A 21,288-nucleotide genomic window follows, 5' to 3' on the forward strand; every position below is an offset into this window, starting at 1 on the left:
TACTGCATAAGGATGAAAACAGAAGGAATCCACAGAATAAAAAAGGGATTAGCAGAGGTTATAAAACCAATTCTTTTCACCACTATCAGGTCAGTAGGTCCAATTGCCTTGGAAGTGGAGGTTGTGTGGTACAAGAGAAAGAGCTCCGGGGTTTCTGGAGTGAAAGATCCTGGGCTTGAACCCTAGCTCTATCACCTCCTATTTTGGTGACTCTCCTTTTGGTGCCTGAGCTGCCCATCCGTAAAACAAACAGTGTTGTCCAAGTTTGTGAGCCTGTGATTCTCACACAGAGAGAAGGCAGAAGGGGTGCATGAGACCACCACTCCAGGAAAAGCAGCCAGGCCAGATCAAGTTGGCCATAACTGTGAAGGCATTGAGGGAGTGATCCACAAGCTAGGAGAAAGAGAGGGACATACAAAGGGATGGGGAAAAAAATCTCGGGCCTTGTTTAACATAGGGGAAAAAAAAAAAGAGTTTATAACAACCTCTGTGCCTAATTTCTAGCAGTAAACATCTACTCACCTATGTATCAAAGGCATCCTAATGAAGTATTTGTAGACTTTCAGGAGCAAACTCCACACTAGGCTACACATCTATCATCACCCACAGGGGAAGGGAGAAGGTAATAAACATTCACAGAGAATCTACCCCCAGCAGCACCAAGCTCCAGGATGAGCACTTTTGCAAAGATGATCTCATGGATTCTCACAACAACCCTGCCAGGAAGGTGCTATTATGCTCCCCATTATACAGGGAAGGAAACTGAGGCAAACAGGGGAAGTAACAGCAGAATGGAAGATATAGAAAACACAAGGCCCCCTGTGCTTATTTTTTGATTATTTTAAAAAAGACGATGGTGATGACAACTGATTTGGTAAAGAAAAGCACCATCCTCCAGGTTTTCATCTGACATGGGGCCATCTTCTTCATCCATCCTAAGTGTCCAAGATATCATGAAAGCTAAAACATTACCATCCCTCTGCTCACAAGCCCAGGCAAGGCCTCCAAAAAGCAGGAACACTCGCCAAAGCTGTCTCCCCGTGGCTGTGAAGGAGAACCGACCCAGAGCTTGTGGCAGAGTGCTTCCCCTCCAGATGAGGAGGTCCTCCACATACCCCTGCTGGCATCCAATGCCATGAGCATGACAGAGCCTCCTGGGAGAGATCTGCAGCCATTCAAGAGTCTGGCGGACAGATTGGATGACCTTCAGGAAAGTGCAGAGCTCCCACGATGACCGCAAACTAAAGCCCATCCTCTTAGTACCAGTATTCTCCAGTGTTGCAGAGAGAGAACACTGATCTCAGAGGAATTCCCAATCTGCTAAAACCCTAAGGGTACTTCTCACTAGACATATCCTGTCCTTGAGTCAAAGTATATGAAATGACCCCCAGACTAGATCAACGGACCTTCAGAGTTCTAGTAAGAAGTTCAGTCTAAACAGACATAGGGTTACATGTCACAAGATGAAAATAAAACTAAGAGAAAAGAGTTAAACCTTCATAAAAAGTACAAAAACAATCTTTAGCTACAGAAAGCTGAGTCTCTACATGTACCCCTCCCGTATTGGAATAAGGTTGAGCTTATCTTGTAATCTGAAAAATTAAGAATTTATTTTATTTTAGAGGGGAAGAAACTTCCCCTCTTAGAGGCTAAGAGAAACTAGAGAGGCTAATGACTCTTTCCCAAAACCACAGCAGGGGAACAAAAAATCCTTTTTGCATAGGTGGGAATGAAGGAGAGAGAGAGAGAGAGAGAGAGAGAGAGAGAGAGAGAGATGGTATCCCCAAAATCAAAAGCCTTGGGTCTACTCTCCAGGCTGGTAGCCCATTCAACCCAATAGATAATAATCACATACTATGTGACCAAATACGTATTGTACACCTCCAGTATGCAAAGCATTGGCTAGTTGTCAAAGCAGTCCCAGTGGAGGGAAGTCAGCCCTCCCCAGGAACACAGAATCTAGCTGGAGAGCTCAAACTTACGTAACAGAAACAACGAAGGAATAAATAGACAGTATATAATTCAGAGCAAGACTGGGTAGCACAAATTATAAATGCTTCAGAAATTCAGAAGGAAAAATCAGTGGGGACTGACGTAGTTATGGAAAGTTTCAAGAAGATGAGACTTAAGACAAGAGAATGAGTTTTCTTAATGTCACTCATCAGAAGCACCCATCATGAGATGGGAATGAAATACATCTTTAAAAAAAGTCTTAGATTCAGAACATCATTAGTTAATTATTTTTTATGGAGAATTGTATGTGAATAACAATATTGACATGATTTCTCGAGGTGGCAGCAATGGTTGATTATGCCCAAATGAAACCAAATTGAACTGGTTAATTTGTGGAGTGTCAGACTTCATGCCATACATATATGGATTCATCATTATCTCATTTTGAGTTTTTATTTCTGTGTTTTTTAAGAGTGGATACAACTCCATGGAAACACTTCAATAACTGTTAAGAGATTAAGCCAAGCATTTTAAGAATTGTTCAAGTCCATAATGAACCAGATCAAGTCATACCCAAGTACAAAAGAAAATAGGGTTAGAAATTAAAAGGCCATACCAAGAACTGACAAATACATACAAAAGTGTCTGAAAAGAAGCTAAAACCCTCAAAGGGCTCTCTCAGGTAGAGAGTATCTTTGTTCTTTCAATAGTGCAATAAGGTGTGCAATAAGAGAACTGTTCAGTTCTGCACGCAAAAATTTTATCTAAGATATACTATAACTTATTAACATGTATAAGACTGCCTGCTAGTGGCTAGAAGCTGGAAAATGAATGGAAGCCCATCAATTGGAGAATGGTTGGGTAAATTGTGGTATATGAATGTTATGGAATATTATTGTTCTGTAAGAAACGACCAGCAGGATGAATACAGAGAGAATTGGTGGGACTTACGTGAACTGATGCTAAGTGAAATGAGCAGAACCAGGAGATCATTATATACTTCAACAACGATACTGTATGAGGATGTATTCTGATGGAAGTGGATTTCTTTGACAAAGAGAAGATCTAACTCAGTTTCTATTGATCAAGGATGGACAGAAGCAGCTACACCCAAAGAAAGAATACTGGGAAATGAATGTAAACTGCTTGCATTTTTGTTTTTCCTCCCGGGTTATTTATACCTTCTGAATCCAATTCTCCCTGAGCAGCAACTGTTTGGTTCTGCACACATATATTGTATCTACGATATACTGTAACCTCTTTAACATGTATAGGACTGCTTGCCACCTGGGGGAGGAGATGGAGGGAGGGAGGGGAAAAAGCGGAACAGAAGTGAGTGCAAGGGATAATGTTATAAAAAATTACCCTGGCATGGGTTCTGGCAATAAAAAGTTATTAAAAATAAAATAAAATAAAATAGTGCTATAAGGCTTCTTTCTTCAAGTTGGAAGAGCAATGCAAAGACCAATTAAAAAAAAAAAACAACAGACTAGTTGTTAATCTTTTCTATACAGAAAAAATAATTGTTGTGGCCAAGGTAATATAAAGGCTGGCATTCTAGACATTGGAAAAAGGTAATTCTTAGGCTGAAGCTTTACTTCTCAAACCAACCTATACCAAATCTGTCATTATAAGAGCTGAAAATGAACTCTAAGGTCTGGGCGACTTCATCAGAGTTTAAGGTATCCACTTCCAAGAAATGTTTGTTTTTTTTTTTTCTTTCCATCTCCAGGGAGCCTAGAAGACTTTGAGAGAACTGATTGGTAAATTGAGGAGATGAAGATCTCTGAATTCTGATACTGACAAACTGAAAAGCTACAAAATTCTAGAATACAAAACTTCCCAAAAGGAGATGGCCTACTGCTATAAGACTGTATGTACCATGTCATACACATTGAAAAAGGTTAAGAAACTGATCTAAGAGATAAGAGAATAAATATTCTCCAACACCTTGTTAACTCACCCATTTTCAGCCCCATTTAAAACCTATAAGTTATAATAAGGAAAAATAGCCTGTTTGTCAGCATCTTCTCTGTCAATTCTATACTTAAAAGAGTGTTGAGAAGAGAAGGAGCTTGCTCAGGACGACCACATGGCCAAGTAGTAGTATCAAAGTGAGATGTGAATTCTGGTGTTCCAGGTACAACATTCTATATGTAATGAATGTTGCATATATGTGCAATGAATTAAACCTAATGACTAAGATAAACTTCTAGCTCTCTGATAGAATCTTGATTTTTGTATCTTTTTTTAAATGCCAGAACACAACATTTGAGAAGGGGACACTGGGAGGAAAGACATGAGTGACATTTTACAAAGCAAAGAAATGGATATGAGTTCAGTTCAACATTATGGATGTCATTTTTTCTAAGGATTACAAGGCATTTTGATTAATGTGACATTGATATAATAAAGAAGAGTGGGCATTATTCATTAGGAATGCTAAAACTGGAAAACTGGAGTGAAACTGAAGCAAATCTAAGAATACAAAGTTTATCTGGGATTTCATTGGTACAGGGTTACCAGAGGCCATCACCATTGTCTAATGCAGACCAGAACACAGCTAAGAATTTAAACAGATCTTTAAAAGTTGCTTGAGAAGCTAAGTTACTGCCCAGGGAGCTGTTTGGGGGCAGACTTTGAACCCATATCTTCCTATCAACAAGGCTAGCTCATTATAGCTGTTCTACCACATTGCATCTCAGGAGATCATTTCGAAAAATTATATTAACAGAACCGCAAACAGAAAACAATTGAATCACTTGACCCAAATACAAATTCAGCTTATATTTTAACCAAACAGCATCTGGTGAGGCATCAAATAAAACATTAAGCTAAACACACTGCCTACAGACATGTTTTCAAATAATGTTCATAAACTACAATTTGTGGTTGCAATGGCAAGTGCATTCTTAACCACCTTTTAAGAGCGCCAGTAAGTAATAAGTATTATATGTGTGTGCACAGAATGTAGTGAAAAGTTAAGTTCAATTTTTTTCCCCATTTGAGTTCAAAGGCCTTCTGAAATCTATCTATGTGTGGCCCACAAGCGAAGAACCTGTTCCCTCAACCACTGTACCTTTGTTCACATCAGTGCTTCACTAGGCCCTGCTGTCCTCCTTCTTCTATTTGGCTATGGAACAAAGAGTCCCTAACTGTCCTTTCATCAACAACTCCAAATTCCCATAGGAGTCCAGCCAAGCCACCAATACAACACTGGCTAAGTTGCATTATCTTTTCTCTATTTTAAAGTAACCATATGAATAAAAGAAAGGTGGTCAACCTGGTCTTATGCATAGACAGTTGGCCTAGATCTGGAGTCAAGTCAAGAGCAAATCACTTATCTCAGAGCTCTAGGCAACTGCCTTAGACTTTAAGTGAGCTGTTGCAAAGATGCTGACTTGCTTTGACATTTCCTTACTTTGGAATTTTCAATAAAAATGAAATCATACATCCAATTCCTATCCCATACAAATAAAAAGGAAATATTAGCAAACAAAAAAAGTTTTACCTCAAGAAAGTCAGTCTTATAAAATAACATTTCTTGTCAAGTTTAAACACATACTATCTTAAAAATAAAATTCTTTCCAATGGGGCTTAGATGGGTAATTACTTTATGGCCACATGTGCTCTAAGGACAAAATAGGGCACATTAAAACAGAAAACATTTGTGAGAAATGTTGGAGGAAATGATACCAATACTCAACCTGTCTACGGAATAATGAGTTTAAAGAATTTTTCGCTAACATATAAATAAGCAAAAGCAAACACTAAAAACATTTCCTTTCAGCAAAAGACAAGACAAAAAAATGGATCTGCTGGATTTTAAATGCTGTTAGCTCTAGGAATCAACTGATAAGCTAGCATAAGTCCTCACAACTGAAACTCCCAATGTGTTCTTAACTTGGGAACTAAGATTATCAGACAAATCCAAATAGCAACTCTTTTTAAGTTATGAAAGGCTTAGAAAATATTGACCCTTCATACAGAGATAGGGGATGGCTTAAGTGGTTAATCTTTAGATTCATGCAATGTGAACAACTCTTAAAAACTCAGGAAGTTAATAATAGTGATCGTTTTAAACAGCGATCATCACAGAAAGTCAAGAAAGCAGGTACAAAAGAGAGGCCGCCCCACCACCCACCCCGCACTCCCCAAACCCACCCCCCAATCCCCAAGCTCTCCAGGAGAGGCCCTCCCCACCATGAGGGGTGCAGCATCTGTACCTTTGCGGATAATCCACGTCCTTGGCTATACTTCCTATTAGGCCATATTTCCCTGTCATTCTGAGCAGGTCTGTCACCTTTCCCTTTTGGACTTGTAGGGACGTCAATGTCTGAAACCTGTTCTTGGGAAGCTGAATCCCCTAGTTTGTCCTCAATGCACGGCCGAATTCTCAGACTACAAGATGCCTCCTTTATTAAATAGTGTAGCGCATTAATTCTCTTAATACACACTCCTATTTTAATACATATTTAAAGGCAGCCTCAAAAATAAGGCCCACCCACTAACCAGCCCTCCCCTGCCCTGCCCATACCCAGCCCGACCTCACTCTTCCCAGGACAAGTCACTGAGGGCCTGTTTATTAACAGGGGCAGTTAATGAAATTGTGGCTGAGCTCTGAGCAGCAGCCAAGTGATTACTGCGCCAAGGTGATGTCTGACTGCCTATCCCCCTCGCCATCCTCACAGCTTTTCTCCTTCACCCTTTGACTGAGAACACCTCTCCACGACTGCTTCTCTACCACCTAAGTCAAAGGTACCATCTTTATGAACATAACTCCACCTCCAACCCCTGATCACAACTGGCAGAATAAAAAAGGGGGGAAAGTTGATTGGGGGCAAATTTTGCTAGCTGGAAGAATAAAATTCCTGTCTGCTAAAGCCCACTTCCACCCAATCTGCTCAACTTGTCAAAAGCAGCCAGTTCTATAGCAACTGCTATAGAAATAAAAACAGAATGAATATTAAAACATTTTAGTTTCATCAAGGGAAGAAACTGGGGGAGGGATAAATAACAATGCCTAGAGGAAATTATATCAATTTTCTAATGCCAATAATTCTTTTGCATCATCCTCAATACTCCCCCACTCCTAACCCCAGTTTTGTACTGCCCAGAAACCTTAGACAACCATTCTGCCTATTAGCTCCCTTTTTTCACCAGGGGCATTTCATTAATGAAGTTGAATTATTTAAACCTACAGCTGTCTGACCAAAAAGCAAACAAAAACAGGAGCTCCTGGGTAAGAATATCAGCAAACATATCTATAGTACATACAGTGGGCCAGGTCCATTGCTGAAAATTGTGTAACTATCACCTCATTAAGTCCTCACAGCCACCATGAGATAGAAGGACCATTATTGAGGCCAGGGCTGGTATTCTCACTTTTTATGAGTCTGTTTAATTAATCTACTCTACAAATTGCTGCCCAAAGTTTCGGGAAATCCCTTCTCTTTCCATAGTAAAGTCAAGTTTGGTAACTCCCAATTTTTCTAGAAGATTTTAATCAAATCTCCTCCTCTCTGATCTATCAGTGCCCAAGCAAGTTCCCTCAACGCAGGGTAAAAGCAGCTTGAACAGAAAACTTTGTCTTCTTACATGGTCACTGGGCTGTGAGTGCTTGAGTTAACCCTGAAGAGATGAGAGGTTCAAAAGGTATGTGACTTTGGGTCTCAGCAACTTTGACCTGGAATTCTCCAGCTGAAAACCTCCAGAGACACTGACATCTCTCACAATATCAAGAGATTACAGTGATCTCTTTCCACGTCTTATTTCAGAAGTGGTTAAATACTCCTCAATGAGGAAACTATATTGTAACAGCAACGCTTAAGTTTTGCTAATTAAAATGAAGCCCAATCACTCTCAAAAACACTCAAACCATGAAAATCAACTCTTTTTTCTGTAAAGCAAGATTTTGAGTAATACATACTGTAAAACGTCTATGACATAGCTCTAGAAATCTGGGCATGTTGATATGCTCTGACCCAAGTCACACTTCTTTTTAAATACTATCAAACAAGAGAGCAACAAGAATTGTCATCTTCATTCCCAGCACTATAACGACTAAAAAGCAGCTTACCGTGGTGTCTGAAGCCCCAGACTGCACATCTATGTTTAGCGATGTGCTCTCAGCTACAGAACCAGATCCCACAGCGGAATCTATAGTCCGAACATCCTCCTCCTCATTTTCTCTAGCCTGAAATATTGTAGTAGTATAAATCATACAACTATTAAAAAGGGATAACAGCAAATGAAAATGGATGGCACTTTTGTCTTGAAAATAATACACCACTCCCATGATACCATTAGAATACACATCAGGTAATGATTCCTGCTTGCACAGGAATGAAATTGGATCAATGTTCAAAAGATCTAAAACTCACAAGCATCTTTTGCAGAAATTTCAGGTAGGACTTTTCTTGTTCTTTAAGATGATCTATAAGGTGTGTGAGGCGCTCAACATTAGCAGATCTCTCATTTTTCTCTACCAGATCATCCCGCATGGAACTAGCCTTGGCAATATAGTCCCGAATTTGAACCAGCCTGCTCACAATCTGCAGAGAGGACATTCCATCAGTTAAGGCTCGCAACACAGGGGGACTTGTGTAAGATCTCAACACTAGCAAGTCACTGACCCTGGAAGCTTTCACCCCACTGTAGGCCTCATACTCACAAGACAGACGGAGCAGGATCAGAAGTACCCATCCCACAGTGTTCATGGTGGCAATATCATTCATTTGAAGGAATAATTTTAAAGTAGTTAAGCTCATAAATTTGTTTTTTAAAATTAGCCCAAGGATACTGTGTAGATTGAGGGGAAAAGCAGTTGCTTCCAATTAAACACTAAAGTCCAAAAAAGAATCCAAATGACTATAAAACGCTAAAAGATTGATATGGGACACTGAGTCCAAAAAGCAACTTCTGACAGGTATCCATCATGATGCACCTCAGTCCTCTACATCTTGTCTGTCCTTCCGTTCGTCTGTCCACCAGCTATGTGCCAGGCAGTGGGCTAGGCAAGGGCACCTGGGGATGGCATCTAACACATGTCCAACAGTAATCAATGGTCACAATGATAACCCAAAGGTCAGTAGAGCAGCTGTCATGTTTTAAAAAATCTATCCAAATGTTTTCATCTAAGCCTCTCCAATAGCCTATAAAATAAGTGTTATAAGTATGACCGCAGCCCTTTTTTTCAGATGATGGAGTTGAGGCTTGGGGAAAACCTAGGATTGCTCATAACCATCAGGGAGGTGGGACTGAGTCCAACATTCTATTATCAACCACAAATGCCGGTGTTCCCGATGTGACTGCAAGGTCCTCGGAGCACTTCTGAAGGGAAGAACAATAAACTTAAAACTAGAAATTTTCTAGACATTTTGGTGTCTTTTGTTATTCTAATTTTTGAATATCAGTTATTTCTAAATTTCAGTAGCGTTCTTAGCAAACCTTAATATAGCTTTTAATACATTAGGAAGAGTAATAAGAATTTTTTTTCCTCTAGTGGGGGAAAACAATCAAATTAACTAACCAGAAACCACAGTGGAACCAACCATGTATATAACCCCCACACAAGTTAAGATTTCTTTTTAAAGGCTCTCTCATCTGGGGAGGGGATGATGTGGTTTAAAACACAGAAAGAACATGTAGGTGATAAGAGTATTACCTGGCTGCTATCCATTGCAGGTTCTCCTCTACCATCTTCTTCAGAGACTTGACAGTTTTGTAAAAGATCTTTACTCAAAGCAGATGCAAATAACTCTTTACATTGAGATGACCCACTTGTTTCCCTTGTTTGAGGGCTTGTGCCAACATCCTTGCTTTTGTTTGTATTAATCTGCATTGACAAAAAGTTGTACGGCTTTCTGTTTTCTGCGAGCTGGCGTTTGTTGTTAGCAGCTGTTGCTCTGCCTTGAGAATCGCTTCCAATGCTCCTCTATAGAGTGAAAAGAAACCCGATCTCGCCAACATGAAAAAGCTCAAACACATCCAAAGTCATTTTACAGTGTTCCAAATTATGTTTCCTTTCAAGTACTGACCAGGCAGCTCTTACACAGCCTTCTCATTTAATTCACAATATTCTCAAACACTCAGACATGGCTCCCAACTGGTTCTACTCTGGGTCAGAGATAGTTTGATGTCTCTGAATTACAGTCACAACACTTAACTTGCCCACAGAATTTCTGGAAGGCTAAGGCCTAAGGAGCAAAGTCAACTGGCACATCAACCTAAGAAGTTGGTTTATAAAAGCCAGTTCAAACTGCTAAATGATTCCATCACCCTGGGCTCAAATCTAACAGAATGCCAATCTTATGCAGTATGTAGTGCTCCTTGTGTAAGAGAGGTCTGATGCTGAGAAGTATGCTGGGAAAATTTTTTAAAACTCAACTACTTCTAGTAGAGTCAGCAAATCCAGCACTTCTGAACCAAGACTACTGACAAATAGAATAGACATCTAAAAAAAAATCTTGGATTCACCCTTGTAAACAAATGTTATGTGTGTGTTCAATTACAAAGCATGGAGTTGAGTACAACATTCAGCATTTTTGTGACCCCCAAAATCTAACTGTTTGAGTCAGCGATAAGCACCTGCCTGGGGAACAGCTGTCAAGTCATTGCACAGTTAGCACTAGTCTTCAGTATTCACCAAAATGGGGGAAAGGTCCTTCACTCCCCCCTCCCCCCATGATGTTAGTAAGGTTATCTCCTCCCCACCAATTCACAAACCTGATCTAAGTCACTGAAATTTATCCGCTGCTTCAGCTTCTCTAATTCTGCTTGTTCAGGAACGGACATCTGTGTCATATATCTACTATGAGGAAAGGTGTGAGGAGTCCTTGTCCTTCTCCGTCCAACTCCCGGAGACGACTCAGGGGAAATATCATTCGTTACCCTTTTTTCACTCTCTACACCAAATTTCTTCTTGTTTTTCTCTGCTGACCTATTTGCTTTCTTTTGTTGGCCACCCCAATCCTTAAAAAGGAGGAGAAAAAAAAAGCAATTGAGTTAATTAGTCCTTTAATAAAGATAAGATTCTATTTAAGAAACAAAATTTGCTTGGCTTTAAAACACTAATAGATAATATCAGTTTTTAGGCAATTAAATAGTTTCATAGAATGATTCAATTTTCACTGGCCCAATTTTAGAAATTGCTCATCCCATTTTGGAACTATGCTCAAAAAGCTATCAAACTGTACATACCCTTTGATCCAGCAGTGTTTCTAGTGGGCTTATATCCCAATAAGATATTAAAGGAAGAAACATGTGCAAAAAATGTTTGTGGTAGCCCTTTTTGCAGTGGCAAGAAACTGGAAACTGAGTGGATGCCCATCAATTGGAGAATGGCTGAATAAGCTATGGTATATGAAAGTTATAGAATATTATTGTTCTGTAAGAAACCACCAGCAGGATGGTTTCATAGAGGCCTGGAGAGACTTACATGAACTGATGCTAAGTGAAATGAGCAGAACCAGGAGATCATCATACATGGCAATAAGAAGACTATACTGATGATCAATTCTGAGGGATGAAGCTCTCTTCAACAATGAGATGATTCAAACCAGTTCCACTTGTTCAGTGATGAAAAGAGCCATCTACACCCAGAGAGCAGACTATGGAAATTGAGTGTGAAACACAACATAGCATTTTCACCTTTTCTATTGATGTTTGCTTGTATTTTGTTATCTTTCTCAGGTTTTTTTTTTCCTTATTGATCTGATTTACTGTATAACTATGTATACATATATTGGATTTAACATATATTGTAATATATTTAACATGTATTGGATTATCTGCCAACTGGGGAGGAAGTAGGGGCAAAGAAGGGGAAAATTTGGAACAGAAGATTTTGCAAGGATCAATGTTGAAAAATTACCCATTTATGTGTTTTGTAAATAAAAAGCTTTAATAAAAAAGAAAGAGAGAAAGAAAAAGAAAACATGAGAGAAAGGAAAAAAGAAAGAGAAGGAAAGAAAGAAAGAAGGAAGGAAGGAAGGAAGGAAGGAAGGAAAGAAGGAAAGAAAGAAACTGTTTATCCTAAACTGTAGACCCTATGCTTCTGGAAGTGGGTCTTTCTCTGACCCTAGTTTTTCAACCTTCACCAGGCTTATGCTAAGCATTGTCTTTCTATCTCCAGCAAGTGTACAGCACTTAAATGCTTTTAAACTGAATCCTTTGTCCAAGCCTCAAGTGAAATATAGCATCCTAGAGATGCTTCAGGCATAGTAAAAGAACCTGTTGAAGTCATAGGACCTTTCATTATTCCATGATAAATCCTGAGAAAATTTAGATCAGTGGCATCCTAGTACAATGAATGAACCTGGCAATGAGCCAACAGAGTAAGATCAATCCTTTCATTAGGGAATGGAGCTAATTACTGATTTTCACTCATCTGAGCCAGCCTAGAGCCCACAGACTCCCCTACACTTGCCTATGGCTGAGGGGATTTAGGAGAGGTTCACAATGGAATATGCTTCTGACTAAGAGTCTAAGGCCTTGGTTTCAATTCTGGTTCATTTCCTTTTTGCTTGGGTGACTTCAGTTCTTGTTCACCTCATCTGTAAGTTCTCTTAAGTCCCTTCCCACCTTAATTTCTACATTTCAACAATTACTAAGCTCCCTTAATATTGCTTTCCTGAGAGAATAAAACATATTTGTACAACAAAGTTTTCACAGCTAAGCTGGGCTGATCATTTGGGGAACAGTGACTGTAAGTAAACACTGTCCCTGATATGACTATGATTATTAGGAAAATCATACCATATTGTTCAGCCGGTCATCCACACTCTCATTACTCCAGCTTGGCAAATCTTGACCATTCCTGCCTTCTTCAAAAGGACCTCCTCCGGTGGCCATATTGTCCCATTAATCAAGAATTATCTGCAAAACAAAGAGAAGCTAAAAACAGACCCAGCCATAAGATACCTTTTTAGTCCACAAAAAAGAAGAGTTTTCTTCTCATTTAACAACTCCCTCCCATCAAAAGAAGGCTCAACAAAAAGGATGCTATGCCATAACCACCCCCCCTACACACACACACACACACACACACACACACACACACACACACTAGAGTCAGAGCCACACTGACTGACTTTCAGCAAGATGGGATTCTTTTAAGCTTGCCTTTTCCTGCCTGATCCCCTCTCCAATCCAATAATCACCAAGTCCTTATTATTCTAGAGCCACAACTTTATTCATCCCCCCTCTTTCTATTCCCACTGACACCATCCTAATTCAAGCCCTCATTGCTACATACGTGGTCTAAAGCAATTGCTTCCTAACTGGTCTCCCAATTTACAACTCCTCTTTCACAATAGTGCCAAATTAATCTTTCTTATGTATGGATCTAATCATGTCACATCTCTGCTCAAAATCCTTTAATGATTTCTTACTGGCACCTGAATAAAGCACAAAAAACTCCTTAGCCTGGCATTCAAGGCCTACTACAATGTCACAACTGACTTTCCTCATGCCTCTCCCTATTACACACCCTATAATACCCTGAAACCAGCTACTCAGTAGGCTTTGCATGTACAATACAAAGTATTTGGGTACTTTTGTCCTGTTCCTGAATTCAAGACAAATGAACCTTTTAAAGTAAGCCTTCTGTGATGTCCTGGTACTATCTGTCTCATTCCATCTCAGGCCAGGCTAATCATTAGCAACAATTTTTTCTTCTTTCCACCCTGCTACAACAGAATTAGACTCTCCAAAGTTATATCTGCTATGGCATTTAGTAAATCCTAATCTTATCATTACCGTATCCTGGTGATATATATTGTCCAGTTGGCAATTGCTATAGCCTCCCTTAATCCCTTTTATCTATGCCTTTATTTTCTTTGTATCTTCTCTAATCCCTATTATGAAAACCGGTGGTCCCTCCCTCTTATGGGAGGGACCCAAGGCACATACCACCAAAGGAATGAATGAACCTCAAAAGCCTTAGGGCTGTTCCATAAACAGACAGGCTCCTAAAAGAATCCTGGAGCCATAAGTTCAGCACAACTATTAGCTTATAAGAACAGAACTTCATCTCTAGTTAACTCTTGGTTATCCACAATGAGAAGAAAAAAAGCAATGGCATGAGAAATCCCAATGGTACAAAAGCAGATAAGACTAGTGTTTGGGTTTCGAGCCCATGTGAGCTGCCTGGTGCCTGGAGACAGATGCAAGAAAGGAAACAATGCCAATACGCTAATGGGGGAAGCAAGAAAGTTATTACAGTATGCATTAAGTAGTATTACAAACATAATACACAAATAGAACGTTAACTCAGGAGGCAAGGCATCATCAGTTGGAAATGTCGGTGCTGTCTTTCTTTTCTCCCTTCTCAGTTGGCCACATCTGCTGATTTGTCCTCCATTACTTTCCAAATCCGTACAGGCCCTATTATCAGTTTCTATTAACCTCCTAATAAATTTTGTGACTTCCAGTTTCTGCCTCTTAGGTTAATCTCCCTTATGTAGAGATCTACATTATCTTCTGTTCAAAACCTTCTCAAGACGTCATTGTCCACTTACTGATAACATCCAAACTCCTCAGTCTCGCCTTCAAGGACTTCTCTCTTTTTAATAGCATTTTATTTTTCCAAATACAAGCAAAGAATTTTTTTTTTGCAAAACCTTGTATTCAAACTTTTCTCCCTCTCCTTCCACCCAACACAGCAATCAATGTGATACAGGTTTAAATATGTGCAAATCTTTTAAACATACTTCCATATTCATAATGCTGCACAAGAAAAAGCAGGTCAAAAAGGGAAAAAATGAGAAAGAAAAAACAAGCAAACAAACAACAACAAAGTACAAGTACAATGCTTTGAGCCACATTCAGTCTCCGTAGTTCTCTCTGGATGTGGATGCCTCTTTCCATCACAAGTTTATTGGAACTGAAAAGCCTGGAAAGATTTACATGAATTGTTGCTAAGTGAAGTGAGCAAAATCAAGAAAACATTGCACACAACAACAAGATTATATAATGGTTGTGACTTTTTACAACAATGGGATGATTCAAGGCAATTCCACTAGAGTAGCCACTCCTGATCCCCATTCTGCCTTTTTCCACTTCTGTAGGCCTACTCTGTTCCCTACATCTCCCTCTCCTCCTCTTCTTCTGGCGGAATCATACCCACGATTCAAGAGCCAGCTCAGATGCCATTTTCTTCATGAAAGCTGTCTTAACCATCCTGCCTTAGACTGCCCCTGGCAGGCTCCAAACACTCCCCTCATACATTCATCTTGCAATCTGTACTAGACTCTCAATGCCTCAATAGGGACTGCTTTCTTTGTCTTTGTCTCCCTTACTCTGCCCACAGTAAGAACTCAAAAAATATTTATGGGATGTAACTGGAGAAGAGAACCACCAGTGTCCTGGGCTTAGAAATCTAGTTTGAACTAGAAACAAGGGTAAGTCTAACAAATGAAACAATTGGGAACAAGAGTGCTAATCGGTAGAGTGCAGACAATGCTATTTTCTCAGCTTAGATCAGCCACAAAGTAGTTTAACTTCAAACCTCTCTCAACCTATCAAAACCTCCTCCTTATTACTGATACTTGATTTGCTAATAGCTTACATCTATCAAAGCCAGTCAGGTGATGGTGTAGGTTAAATGTCTTAAGTCCCTTATCACCTCCTTTTTCTGCTCTTGGTCATGAGGGGGAGGAGGAAGGAAGAGAAGAAGGGAGGGTGCAAGCTGGCCCGCCTGTCAATCAACTCTACCTCTTATCATTTCCTTCTCCCCAATACACAAATCCTTCTCTCTGATCACCGTGCCACTCCATTCTCATTCTACACATGAGCCAACAGAAGTCTACAAGTATGAGTAGTGGAAACCCACATTAATATGGGATTCCCATTTGGAGTTTACTAACTGCCCTTTAATTAAAAACCTGCCTGTTCTCAGATATCAACATCTGAGATAAAGAAAAATAGAAAAACAATCTAAAATAAGTTTTTTTTAAAAAATGAATTCCCAGTTTTTTATTGCTTTTCACTATTCAATGTCAATGTCCTAGTCAAAGCTATCGAATACATATTAACAGTAACTATCTACAGGGGATATTAGAGGTCACTGAATCCAGCACCTTCATTTTACAGACAAGAAACAGGATGATAGAACAGCACAACAAATTCTAAAAAATTCACAAATTATTATGGTTGGGGTTATTATTATTATATAATAACCATTGTTATGGTTATTATATATGATTATTATGCGTTCTAGAATTGTGGTTCTACAGGAGAGTCTAGGAGGGAACTCAAGCGCGCCCAACTATCTACCCAGCCGTGCACAATCCAGGACACCAGCTTAAATCATGCACACACTGTACTTTGACTCCATCCAAAGCTGCCACAACATTCTGTTATCTTTCCCCACAGTTCTCTTCAGCACAAGACCCCATTAGACCAGAGTAGGTGTGGAAGCAGCAGATGCCAGAGATCATCCTTCTACTTTAAATGCAACCCTACCTTTTTCTGATCACTCCAACTCTTTCCTCTTGGCTAGCTCTAAAGTCTTTTGCCTCCAACTGCATCCTGCAAGTTCAGCTTTCAAAGGAATAATCATTCAACCAAACAATCAGAAACAAACCAAACTGTTTTTTTCCTATGTATTTATTTTGTGGCACATAAAATCTTAATCTGCCTAGAGACAAACAGTCTTTCTATCTGGGAGAATTCTCAAAAGATTAAACTATTTGTTTGTGTAACTCCTGCCCTTAACAACAATCCAGTATTTACTGAGGACAGTTTGGTAACCAAATATACAGTGTGAGGCTGCTACTAATGGGAACTGGGAAACAGAAAACCAATGTTCAAGCCTTCCTGGGAGGCAAAATACACAGGAACCAGCCATAGCTTCTCTCAAAGAACTGTCCCTAGTTTCCCTCTAGGCATCAATGGCTAGCTAAACCCCTCTAAACAGATCAGGATGAATTCTTGAGGATCTCTCAATGTTTTGGGTGAAGAAATTGTCTTTGCTGATACTTTCTAGCCTTGACAACTTTCCTGTGGCTTAGAAGAGGTTAAGAATGAGACAATAATTGTGTATTCTTTATAAGCACTTTCCTCACTGCCAGCTCCCTTAGAAGTCAGGTTATGATACCTACCCTACCAGCCCCACGTCACAACTTTGGTTTACAAATGGGGAACTCAAACTCAGGGGTGAAAAGTCTTGAACTGAAGCATTTTACCATGCTTCAGTAAGAACTAAATTTTTCTGACCATAGAAGCACTATCACAATTGATGACACTTCCTTTGTACTATGCTTTATATTTGAACCATTTACTAAATACACAGGAGTCTGAAAAGGGTTTGGGACTCCTTAAAAGGGGGAGAATCCTTGCTCTATATTTTCTATCATGAGTTTAATTGTCAGCTGCAGATAGATAATCACAGCTAGATATATAGCATGGGACAGGAGATCAGAGTTAAAGCTGGAAGATATTTTACAGGGCACCTCCAACCCCTTCGTTTTGCAAGTGAGGAAACAAAGGACGAGAGGTCAATGAAGTGGTACCCAAGGTCAACTAACAGTAAACATCTGAGCTAGGATTTGAACCCAGGTCTTCTAACTTCTATCAGTGCTTTCAAACTAAATGGATGCTCCTCAGGCATCTCAAATCAACACTGAAATAGAATTCATTATATTTCCTTCAAACTTCCCTATTTTCATCATGGGATGCTCCATTGTTCTAGGTACCCCCATTTGTACATCACCTTGACACCACGGTCTTGACCATTCCCTCTTCCTCATGGATGTCAATGATACCTATATATTCTCATTTGGCCATCACTATAGATCAGACTCTTCACTTCTGCCTAGAATATTTTCATAGCCTCATAACTGAACTCCCTATGCTAAGTCTCTCCCATCTCCATCCTCCATACAGCTGCCAGACTGATATTCATAAAGCCCGGCTCTGATCACCTCATTCAATAACCTTGCAGAGGTTCCCTGCTCTCGGTGGGAGCCAACACAAATCCCTATTTGGCATTCAGGGCCCTACAGAACCCTTTCCCCCTTTCCAGGATCTGAGAACAGCTCCTGCACTTCACAGGCCAGCCAATCTACCTCCCATTTCTGGCCCTTCCTCTGGCTGTCCCCTCTCATCTAGAAAGCAATCCCTTTTTACCTTTGTCTCTTAAGATTCTTTCCTTCAAAGCTCAGCTTAAATGCCGCCTCTAAAATGAGGCTTTTCCTAATCTCCCCCACCCCCTGCTCCTAGTACTTCTTCCTTAAAAAGATGGTGTAACGAAACCTTGTCACTTGACCGTTCCTACGTCGCCAGCATCTCCCGCGGGCTCTGGGACCCACCAGGAGCAAGCTCACCTCCGTTCTTCCTTTTCAAGGCGTCCTCTGCCTACTTTCACTTCACCAGCCACTAGAGGAAGGCTGCCCCTGTTCTCCCTTCCAGGGAGGACGGGCTAGCTCCCTACTTGTTTCCCTCTGTCCCCCTGCTCTAACCCCGCCGCCCTGCTGGGAGCCCCTGCTTTCCGATTTTCAGGCTATGTGCCAGGGGCGGCTGGTCAGGGCGAGTCTCCCATCCCCACTGAGGAACTTTCTAGCCCCTGCCCTCATGATGCCGCCAATCAAAGACCATTCTCGCCCACGTTGGCCATCTGCCAGACCCAAACATCCCCCCCCCAACGCTCTAAGACAGACTCCTAGGATTCTACTCCCCCCACTTCCTTGTTCCCAGGAATCCCAATTCTGGCCCTCATCACTCTCTCTCCGGAACCGATCCCTCCCTACAAACCCAAGCTGCCAATTGAAATTAAAAAACTAACCTCGCACGTTCAAAGGCACAAAGACTAACCAAGCGGGGGGAGAGAAGGCGCTTCCAGCCGGGCGCCAGAGCCTCCTCCTGCCACTCGCCTTCGGGGCCTGCCGGCGGGCCATTACCCTCTGGGCTGGGCCGCAGGGAGCCGGCCCGCTGAGGCGGGCGGGGCCGCCCGGCCGCAGCGAGCCCCTCCCTACCCGAGAGCAGTGGGTGTCGGACCCGGCCGGCCCCAACTGCCCGCTTCGGCAGGCCCCGCCCCTTCAGAGGCGGCTCCCCTCTCCCCCGATTTGCATCCAGTACTTTTGGAAGCCCCTCCAGACAAACTCGGACCACGAGCCGGGAAAGTCCCCCAGACAAACTTGGGTGATGGAGCTTTAAAAGCCCTCCCCCCTCCCCCCGAGTCTCTACCAGATACGAGAGGCCCCAGTCTCCGGCAGCGGGAGAGGAGTCCCCCAAAGTCCGGAGCCCGCGGTAGCCGGGCCCGCGCGCGGACGGACGGGCCCCGGGCTTCGCGCACCCGGGCTTCGCGCACCTGGGCTCCGTTCCCCGCAGACCGGTTAGTGCAGCCCCGGCCGCTCTCCCCCACCGCTGGGGAGCCGCCCCTTTCTCCGGCGCCCGGCCCCCCACGCCGGCGCGGACGCTGGGGCCGCAGAGCTGCGAGTGGCCAGCGGGAGCCGGCGCTCCAGACGCGCAGGCAGCGCCGGAGGGAGGGTCCCCGGAAAGTAACAAAGGGCGGGCGGGGGGGGGGGGTGTCACTCCGAGGGGGGAGGAAGGCGGTTAGTACAGGAAAGAGGCGGCGGCGGGAGCGGGAGCCGAGGCTGCAGAGCGGGACGCCCCCGCAGCTCTCCCCCTCCTCCCGGGCGGGGGTGGCGTGGTCACGCCACACCCACGCCCCCTCCAGGCGTAGAGACCATTTACATATTCATGACTTGTCCTTAACGAAGTCCAGCCCCAGCCCCAGCCCCCAGGCACCCCCACCCCCACCCCCCAGAGACTGACAGACAGACGGGCGGTGGCGGGGTAAACTGAGGCCCGGCTGCGTCTCGCTCCCTCAACCAGCAGAGACCGCCCCCCACCCCCTCTGTGAGAGGCGGGTGAGAGGGTCTCGCGGGGTCCCCTCCCAAGCGCGCGGGCCGTCCCTCCCTCGCACCCCAACCGAGTCCCCCCCTGCACCTCCACCTCGCCTCGGCGCCCCCTCCTTCCCGGAGTCCTCGGCCTCCTTCTCTACCTCGGCGCCTGCGGCCCAACCGCCATCTTAAGAGCTCATTGTGGTGGGAAAGGGGGGAAGCGAGGGGAGGGGAGGGGGCGCGCGCCCTGGTCTGCGCCGTCGCCTCGGCAACCCACGCACTACGCACACACGCACCGTCGCCGGCGCAGGGGAGAGAGCATCTGATGTGACGTGACGTGACGCAAGGCGAATTGTCGGGTCCGCCAAACGGGAGAGAACTCCATGTCCCAGAGTACAAAGCGTGCGTGCACCGCCTATGAGAGGCCGATGGCTGACACGCCTCAAACCTTAAGGTTCCCTCTTAGGGCTACAAAAGGAGGGACGTTGACGTCACCGCGCTAAATCTCCGTTCCGGCGTGAAGGCTCGGTTATCTGCTCCCGGCCCTCCTCCCCCTTGCGGCCTGAGCCTCAGGGACGCTCTGTTCCTGCGCAGTGGCCGCCTGCGGCTTCTGCCCTCCCTGAAACCGTTTCCCCGCCGAGCCCCGGGGAGCCGGGGAGGGGGCGGGGGGGGGGGGGGGGGCTGCTGACGGCCTCTTCGGTGAAACAAAGGGAGTCCGCGAATCTCTGAAGCCCTTTCTTAGTTTGAGCCCCGCGCTTTCCGTCCGGCCTCCTGAGAGGCTTTAAATGCCGCGGCTGTTGTTAGGCCTGTTGTACCCAGTTCCGTCCGTCTCGCGGCCTTTCTCTTCCTTGGTTATTCTCGGGCCGGGTGTCTTCTCCCCCTCCCCCACACCGAAGCTGCGGCCCGCTTCTGCCCGCCAGAGCTTTTAGGGGCAGCGGGGCCGGTTTCCCGGCGCCGTTACAAGCCCTCCCCAGAATGCCCCGCGACAGCGGGCTCGGAGCCGAAGCCCTCTGCGCTGCCCCTCGCTGCGGCACTTTGTGGCGTCAGCCGAGCCTTTCAGGGCTCTCGAGGTCGTAGGTCGGGAGTACACGTTCGCGTTAAACGAGGAAAAAAGAGAAAATCGGCAAAGTCATGTTTTTCAGAAACCTCAGGGGAGACGGTGCTTGACGCAAAAGGAGCCAGGACTCTGCCTCACTCAAAACCTGCCGAAGAAGAGAATTAAAGAACACCCACTCAAAATAGGGAGCCAGTTTTTCATCACTGCGTGGAGTGTTCTCAATAAATGGTTAATTTCTTGTCACTTTTTTTAAAGCCACCAAAGGATAGATACATCAAGTCTTGTTTGTAGCATTTGCCCATTCCCAGGTGTGCATGCTCCCGCTGAAAATGGAGCAATTAGCGTTCATCTGTGCTGTCCCCGGCACATCCCTGCTTGCGCCTTCTCTGAAGCGAGAGGAAGGGTCCCACTGACAGACATAGCAGGAGCAAG

At 43.4% G+C, this 21,288-nt stretch overlaps 1 protein-coding gene across 23 annotated transcripts in view; it reads right to left on the reverse strand.

Annotated features, from left to right (window-relative positions):
- Positions 1–20,438, reverse strand: part of PCM1 (pericentriolar material 1) — a 92,342-nt gene extending 71,904 nt beyond the window's left edge. For 8 of the 23 annotated variants that reach the window (XM_031942299.1, XM_031942302.1, XM_031942303.1 and 5 more), the window contains exons 1-7: positions 19,961–20,081; positions 12,712–12,831; positions 10,681–10,926; positions 9,620–9,889; positions 8,337–8,507; positions 8,033–8,149; positions 6,180–6,368 (exon numbers count right to left, since the gene is read on the reverse strand). In XM_031942299.1, the coding sequence (XP_031798159.1) occupies positions 6,180–6,368; positions 8,033–8,149; positions 8,337–8,507; positions 9,620–9,889; positions 10,681–10,926; positions 12,712–12,807 (1,089 nt within the window). In that variant the 5' untranslated portion in view covers positions 12,808–12,831; positions 19,961–20,081. The other 15 variants (XM_031942308.1, XM_031942306.1, XM_012551947.3 and 12 more) reach the window with 10 other exon arrangements.
- Positions 20,439–21,288: the final 850 nt, after the last annotated feature.

Source organism: Sarcophilus harrisii, chromosome 6 (assembly GCF_902635505.1).
Source record: "Sarcophilus harrisii chromosome 6, mSarHar1.11, whole genome shotgun sequence".
Taxonomy (NCBI): Eukaryota; Metazoa; Chordata; class Mammalia; order Dasyuromorphia; family Dasyuridae; genus Sarcophilus; species Sarcophilus harrisii.